The 8,634-nt window shown below is 42.6% G+C and overlaps 1 protein-coding gene across 1 annotated transcript in view; it reads left to right on the top strand.

The window, feature by feature from the left end:
- The first annotated feature begins 2,331 nt into the window (after nt 1-2,331).
- The window catches only part of mpl (MPL proto-oncogene, thrombopoietin receptor), a 31,602-nt gene continuing 25,299 nt past the window's right edge, over nt 2,332-8,634 (top strand). The window contains exons 1-3 of the mRNA XM_041208155.1: nt 2,332-2,671; nt 4,964-5,090; nt 6,690-6,865. Coding sequence (XP_041064089.1) covers nt 2,551-2,671; nt 4,964-5,090; nt 6,690-6,865 — 424 coding nt within the window. The 5' untranslated portion in view covers nt 2,332-2,550. The remainder of the gene's footprint in view (nt 2,672-4,963; nt 5,091-6,689; nt 6,866-8,634) is intronic.

Raw genomic sequence — 8,634 nt, 5'->3', positions numbered from 1 at the left:
CTGGAGCCCACTGGGGCTCCTGGCCTGCCCGCCAGCCTTAAGCTTGGACGGGCAGGGTCTTTAACAAGGTCATCCTGCATCATTTTCCCCTCGGTGAGCGGGCCCCGCCCCCAAATCGCCGAGGGGAAAATCCTTCAGAGTAACTTAAGAAAACACATGACCCACACCTTGGGGGGGGGTTGTGCAAGGGCGGGCGGGGGCGATGCGGGTGCAAACCCGGTCAGCGCCCCCATTTAGGGCCGTGCCACTGTTTTACGTGGGCAGGCCAATTAAGGCCCACCTAGCGTGACACTCACCCAGAAGATCTGAGCATTCCCTGTGTGGGCAGGTGGGATTCCCAGAGTCAGGGCATGCACACGAAAGAGCGCAGAAATCTCCCTGAGGCACAGGGATATGAGCTGGGACACGTTAAAGAATTATTTTTAAAATTTTTATTGAATTTTAAGACACTTCATGAAACCTCAACCCGCCTTTCGTTGAGGTTTCATGAAAAATGTGAAGGCCGCCTGGGCTCTTAAGCCTGCCCGCCAACCTTAAGGTTGGACAGGCAGCTCATTTAATTACTTAAATTAGTTTTTCACAGGCCTTAATAGGCCTGCGGGCCCATCGAGCTGGAAATCTAAATGAGGCACAGTGATGTTGGGACGCCCACCTGATGTCACCGTGTGTCATTTTACGCATCGGCGAGCAGGCCCCACCCCCACTCGCCAACTGGAGAATTCAGCCCTATGTATATAGTTTCTAGTAGTTAATAAATACTCACTGTAGAACTACCTAAGACTATGAAGGCCTTAGTAAGACCGACTGAACTACGGCCAACACCTTACAACAGCACTGACAGCTGGAGCTTTCCATTTTAGATTTGGAGAAGGAAAAGGAAATCCTCAGGATAGGGGAAAGGCAGGTGTGTTGGCACTCACCTATTGGCAGTCCAGGGATTACATTCTTTAGCCAAGACTCTGGTAACCTGGTTTCACCAACTAATATTCAGAAGGGAACCAGTCATCTGATTCCTAGAATCATAGAATCATTGAAAAATACAGCACAGAATGAGACTATTTGGCCCATTATGTGTGCGCCAGCTCTTATGTCGTGTAATCTAAGTAGTCCAATTCCCCTGCTCTTTCTTCATAGCCCTGTCATCTTTCTCGCCGAGTATTTATCTAAATCCATTTTGAAAGTTACTATTGAATCTGCTTCCACCAGCCTTTCAGACAGTGCATTCCAAATTCCAAGTCAGTGCATAAAGATTTCTTTTCTCCTCATGTTGCCTCTGATTACTTTGCCGACCACCTTACTGCTACTGGAAACCATTCATCCTCATTTACTCTATCAAACGTGCTCATGATTTTGAACACCTCTACGCCTGGTATAAATTGTTCCCTACACTAAAGTCTGACTCGCAGAGTATATCCAGTATAGTGACAATCTTACCCATTGTCACTAAAATCACCATCGCATTGAACATTTTCGCAACTGTTTCATTTCAGTTCTGACATTTGCCTAGTAAACCAGTTGTCAGTGCTGCTGCATTGAACAGTTTACTACAGTCCTGTTTGGGTCAACTAGTTTGTCATTTTACCAATGGAAAGAAAGGAAAAGATGAAGAGGGTTCGGCTCGCAAGACTTTAGTGAGGCTGGTCCTCGCTGACCTGGAGAATGACACCAGTCTGGAGTCCCCAAACAAAAACTGAAAAAAAGAATAAGAGGCCTATTCCTGCACTCAAATTATTGCATTGTGAGATTGAAGCAGTGCTTCAAAAGGTTGGGTAGTTAAGCTCTTATTCTTCTGCCCTGAGAAAGTTCTGATCAACTTTGCCATCACAATAGAAGAAATGCTGTGGCCAGAAGGACTGGAAGGTGAGATTGGGCCCACAGAGAGGAAGAAGGAGAAAGAGAGGTGGACAAATAAGCAGTGAGCCAGCTGATGATAAGCAGGCTGATAAACCAGGGATTGATTGATTAAACTTAGTTAAAATGAAAGCTTTCTTTCTGTCTTGTTCTCCATTTACCTGGTACCAACACATTGCATTGCCATCTCCCTCACCTCCAATGCCATCTACGTGTTCTCCCCATTACCCACAGTCATGTGTCCCTCTAACCAACAAATCATCACCAAATATTCCAAATAAGATGCGTTCATTTTATTTCTCCACTGCATCAATTCTCATGCAAACATAATCACACTGATATTTTGAGGCAGGACTCTAATTCTCTGGCATATGGGTCCCCTTATTCTAGGAACTCTGACTGAAAAGTTAAGGGCAGTAACCTGTCCCTGTCAGATAAAGAGTGAAGTCCCAGAATTCTTATCCGGCTCCTTTCACATATCTGGTAGAGCAATGGTTTCAGAACCGTTCACTGCTGGGTGATCAGCATTGATCCTATTCACTGAACATCTGGAGTGGTTTTAGTGAGGGTGTGGACCCTCTCTGTATTGCAGATCCACATCATGGTTTGTTGGTTTCCTGAGGATGTGCCTGTTCCCATTTCAACTTGCAAGCGCCTTGTGTTCTGAGTCAGTCCAACAACAAGAGTGGAGAGTCAGAAATGCCTCTAGTGTTGCAGAGAAAAATGTTTCGCTGCACCATGTGGCTCCTATTTGGGGGGTGTATGTATTTAAACATTACTTCTGTGCCAGGTTTGGAGAGTTGGACTTTCCTCCAGGGAGGTAAGTTGGATATCAAACTTTTTAAATGTTTGAGGGCACTAAGGGAACTGTAGGAGGCTGCCATCTTAACGGCAGACCTTTAAACATGTTTAGTCCTAAGAGTCTATTCAGACCACTGCAAACAGCTACATTTATTAGTTGTATTTAATAACTGTGATCAGGAGATCTGGTTTAAGTCATACCAGATTGTATTTACTTCTTACATATAACAAATTAAGTGCAAAAAAGGCATTTATATGTGTTTAGCAGAAACACACTTTAAAAGGTAGTCAGAATAGCTTGCAGCAAAAAGTCTGGTTGTATTTGAAGCAATAGAAAAAGCTGGGTGGGAATGCAAGCTGTGCGAAGGACACAATGAGGCTGCAAAGAGATAGACAGGTTAAGTGAGTGGGCAACAAAGTGGAGTATAATATGATGTTCTTCACTTGGTCATAAAAATAGAAAATCAGAGCATTTTTTAAAAGGCATGAAACTTGTAAAGGCTGATGTTCAGAGGGACTTGGGTGCACTCGTACAAGGAATGCAGAAAGCTAGCATGCAGGTACAGCAAGCAATTAGGAAGGCAAATGTATGTTGGCTTTTATTGCAAGGGAATTAGAATAGAGAAATAAAGAAGCCTTGCTGCAATTGTACAGGGCTTTGGTGAGGCCACATCTGGAACACTGTATACAGTTTTGGTCTCCATATTTGAGGAAAGATATACTTGCATTGGAGGCAGTACAGCGAATGTTCACTAGATTGGTTCCTGGGATGAGAGGATTGTCGTATGATGAGATGCTGAGTAAATTAGGTTTTTATTCTCTGGAGTTTAGAAGAATGAGAGATGATCTCATTGAAACATTCAAGGTTATGAAGGGGCTTGACAGGATGGATACTGAGAGGTTGTTTCCCCTGGCTGGGGAATCTAAAACATGGGGGCTCAGCCTCGGGATAACAAAACAATGATATAGCACTGAGATCAGGAGAATTTTCTTCACTCAAAGGGTTGTGAATCTTTGGAATGCTCTACCCCAGAGGGTCGTGGTTGCTCCATCATTGAATACATTTAAGGTTGAAGTCGGCAGATTTTTGGTCCCTTAAGGAATCAAGAGATATGGGGAGTGAGCAGGAAAGTGCAGTTGAATCTGAAAAGCAGCCATAGCGTATTGAATGGCAGAGTGCGTTTGACGGGCTATTTTTTATGTTCTTATTAAATCATGGGTGAACTCAAATGTATAATGCCATGTAAATATAAATATGTGCTAAGTAAAGTGCTTCAACATGAAATAATAAATAAAACACTTTGGTAACATTATAATAATGGATGTGAGGGCTTAAAGATTTCCTGTGAGACTGTTACTAACAATTGTTCTTTGCTCGTGTTTAATGCCTTTAATAATGAAAAGACTTACTTGAAATCATTTAAAATCTTATGGGTTAATAATCTTCAACAGATTGTAGTACAATTTTAATTGGATGTATTCAGCAACATCTGAATTTTCTTCAAATATTAGTGTAGACCAGAGTCATATATAGTTCTGACCAGGTAGTTTCTCTTCACAGAAGGATACTAGTTAGATTTTGACCAACATTAAATTGTATTGATAACATAATCCCAGAATTATTACTTCAAAGGACACCAAGGAATAAGGATTAGAGGACAAAAATGGAAGGTATGAAAACTGGTCATAATACTCTGCCAATATGCAAGAAGGACATTCATCTATAAGTCTCCTTCTTCTGGAACATTACTCTCTCATCATGGCATCTCATTGTATTTTGTTAACAAAGAGAAAAGTAATATGACTACTCAAAACGCGATTGGGTACCATTGGCATAGCTTTCCTTGGGGATTTTCCTGATCAGCCATGATACCTATGCAATGCCAGTTCAGGTCCCAATCTAGGGTGCCCGCCAATCTTCCACCAAATTTAAGGCAGGAACAGGAGAAATCCTAAGGGCATTTTTACCATATGGTGGGAGGGTTAGTAATTTTAATCTAACTCACTGAGTGGGAAATCCATGGTATTAGATGGAATGCCGATTTTACACCCCATCTAACATTGCTCTCTTCATCTTCAATGGAGATTAAAATTAGGCAGGGTGTAAAACCGGTGTTGTCCCCAATCCTGTTGTTTTTTCCCACAGGTGATTTAGGTTAAAATTACCCAACAGTGTCCTAGAAGGGTGAGCTCCAATGGAACAAATGTCCTTTTCTTAACCCTGACATTTCCTATGCCCCAACATACTGAGTGAACAATGTCATTTACAGATAATAAAATGAAAGTGTAATGTTTCGTGTATTACCTGCAGGCACTGCATCGTTAGAGTCACAAGCAGAAGAGCTGAAATGTTTTACTCGTATGTTAGACGACCTGACCTGTTTCTGGGATGACAGTGAGAAGACAAATTCTACTTACAAGTTCTTCTATAGCACTGAGTACGTCATCATTTTAGACTATTCGTGTATACTGTGTTGCTGAGAAAATTACTTTGCACAGAGAGTTGCTGAGTGAGTTGCTGACTAACTTGAGGCCACAGCTGACCAGAAAGGGTGCCAGCCTGTGTAGTGGTCAGGCACCCTTACAGCAGATGGCACAGCACCATTACTGTTGCTTGATAATGACAGCAATGCCTATAAATATGAGTAGTGGCATCTTGCTTGGCATCCAGACTTTGCTGGTTGACAGTCACTTTGGTATGCGTTCTCTCACATGTAGTACCACTGAGAATGTGACTGGGAACCTTCAGAGAAATTATCCAGCTTAACACATATTCGGACCATTAAAAAATGCCTATCTTGAGAGTCGGAGACTCTACATTCACTAATCCCCTGTCAAAGTGAGTTATGTCCTCCAGGTCTATAGATGCAAGTTTATAGTAGGCCTGAGGCCACTTACTTGATGGAATGCAGGAGCTTTTTTTTAATTTATTGTTTCATGGGATGTGGGTGCCACTGGCAAGTGCAGCAATCGTTGCCCATCTCTAATCTGCCTAATCACCCTTGAACCGAGTGGCTTCTTAGGTCGTTTCAGAGTCAATGACTCTGCTGTGGGTCAGGAGTCACAAGTAGGCTAGACCAGGTAAGAATGGCAGAATTTCTTCCCTAAAAGGGCATTAGTGAACCAGATGGGTTTTTAATGACAACCGATGATAGTTTCCTGGTCTCCATTGCCGAGACCAGCTTTACATTCCAGATTTTTTTAAAATTTAATTGAATTCAAATTCCACTAACTGCCATGGTGGAAGTTGAACCCATGTCTCCAGAGCATTAGGCTGGGCCTCCGGATTACTAGTCCAGTGACATTACCACAATGTTGCTGTCTTCCCTAAATGCTTCATGCGCTTCGGCAGATTAGATGTCTGTCGTCATTTTATCTGTCCCACAGTATTATCAAGTTTGTTAATATTCATATATTCAAGTCAGTTTTCCTCACCTGGCATTGTCCAGGGACAAATGAGATGGAGACATTGGAAATGAGCTTTACTTGGATAAAGATCCCAGTACCTGAACTTTCTCTCAGGCCTGATTGGAATAATCCAGCACAGCGCTCATTTTTCCTTCATGTTACAGCAATATTTTGGGTTATATTTGGAAGAAGGGCAGAGAAAAATCTGGTTACTGTGCAGGTGTATGCTCAATATTTCACAGTATGCTCCAAAGGGTTAACTTTAATTTTATGTGATGCTGAGAAACAGATGAATGAAAATGACTTCAGTTGAAATAAAAATCAGGAGAGGTGTAAGATGGGTTACTGATGTGATGTCAACCACTTTACACTATCACACATTATCAGTTACCTCCACAGAGTGCTGCCAAGTGTATCTGTGTACTCATAGCTGTGTACTCAGGTACATAGAGTGCTATTAAATGTAGTGATAATTCTTGTCCTGATAATGTTTACTATACAGGAGAGGAGCTTACCACCAGACACTAGACAAAGCTGGTCTCATCCATGCACCAGAGGCAAAATTTTAACCTTTCTGTAAATTGATAAAATCCTCAAGATGCCATGTTACATGTCTTCTTCCCTTACAGCCAAATAATCCAGAAATCTTGTCACACAACCTCATATATGGTTCTCAGGAATACAGTACGACACGTTTGTGTTATCCCAGCAGAAGATATTCTACTCTTTCAGCCATTTGTCATCGAACTAAGTGAATCGTTTTCCAATGTGTCTAAAATCAGACATGTATCAATTGATTCAGTCGGTGAGTGACAGCCTTTCTGCTAATCTTCTTTCATTCAGTGGACACAGCTTGACACTAATGTGACTGCTTTGTCAGGTATTGGCACTCTTATGTCAATAACAACAACTTGTATTTATATAGTGCCTTTAACAAGGTGCTTCACAGGAGAATGATGAAATAAAATTAAGCATCCAGCTGCATCAGCTGACATTAAGGCAGATGACCCAAAGCTTGGACAAAGGTATAGGTTTTAAGGAGTGCCTTAAAGGAGGAAAGAGAGATAGAAGTTGATGAGCTTTAGGGAGAAAATTCCAGAGCTTAGGGCCTGGGCATCTGAAGGCACTACCACCAATAAAGAAGCAATTAAAATCAGGGATGCTGCAGAGGCCAGCATTAAATGAATGCAGATATCTCAGAGAGTTATGGGGCTGGAGGGGGGTTAGGTCAGTCAGCGAGTTTGATATGTGAACAGGACTTGGTGTGAGTAACGACATGAGCAGCAGAATTTTGGATGACCCCAAGTTTACAGAGTATCGAATGGGAGACCAGGCAAAAGTGCATTGGAATATATAGGCAAGTCTTGATGTAACAAAGACATGAATAAGGGTTTCAATAGCAGATGAGCTGAAACAGGGGTGAAGTTGGGGAGTGTTATGGAGGTCATCAACGTCATGTTAAATAATTTATAGTTAGGAGGATATAAGAATAGTGAAATAGCAATATGAGGTTGGGAGATGGAGAAAAGAGACATCTGAAGAGATGATCTCAAATTTTTTATTAATTCACGGGATGCAGACTTCGCTGGCTGGACCAGTATTTATTACCCATCCCTAGTTGTCCTTGAGAAGGTGGCAGTGAGCTGCCTCTTGAACTTCTGCAGTCCATGGGGTGTAGGTACAGTCACAGTGCTGTTAGGAATGGAGTTCCAGGGTTTTGACCCAGCGACAGTTAAGGAACAGCAATATATTTCCAAGTCAGGATGGTGAGTGACTTGGAGGGTAACTTCCAGGTGGTGGTGTTCCCATCTATCTACCACCCTTGTCCTTTAGATGGTAGTGGTCATTGGTTTGGAAGGTAATGTCTAAAAAGCCTTGGTGAAATCCTGCAGTGCATCTTGTAGATGGTACACACTGCTGCTAATGTGCGTCAGTGGTGGAGGGAGTGAATGTTTGTGGATGTGGTGCCAATCAAGTGGGCTGCTTTGTCCTGGATGGTGTCAAGCTTCTTGAGTGTTGTGGGAGCTGCCCTCATCAGGCAAATGGGGATTATTCCATCACATTCGTGACCTGTGCCTTGTAGATGGTATATAGGCTTTGGGGAGTCAGGAGGTGAGTTATTTGCTGCAGGATTCCTGGTCTCTGAACTGCTCTTGTAGCCACAGTATTTATATGGCTATTCCAGTTCAGTTTATGGTCAACGGCAACCCCCAGGATGTTGATAGTGGGGGATTCAATGGTGGTAATGCCATTGAAAATCAAGGGTTAATGGTTAGCTTCTCTCTTGTTGGAGATAGTCATTGCCTGGCACACATTTTACTTGCCACTTATCAGCCCAAGCCTGGAAATTGTCCAGGTCTTGCTGCATTTGGACATGGGCTGCATCAGTATCTCAGGAGTCACGAATGGCGCCAAACATTGTGCAATCATCAGTGAACATTCCCACTTCTGACGGAAGGAATGTCATTGATGAAGCGGCTGAAGATGGTTGGGCCGAGGACACCACCCTGAGGAAATCATGCACTGATGTCCTGGAGCTGAGGTGACTGACCCCCAACAACCACAACCATCTTT

This window comes from Carcharodon carcharias, chromosome 16 (assembly GCF_017639515.1).
Source record: "Carcharodon carcharias isolate sCarCar2 chromosome 16, sCarCar2.pri, whole genome shotgun sequence".
Classification (NCBI taxonomy): domain Eukaryota; kingdom Metazoa; phylum Chordata; class Chondrichthyes; order Lamniformes; family Lamnidae; genus Carcharodon; species Carcharodon carcharias.
The sequence above is the reverse complement of the archived record's forward strand: the minus strand, read 5'-3'. Positions and strand labels throughout refer to the sequence as shown.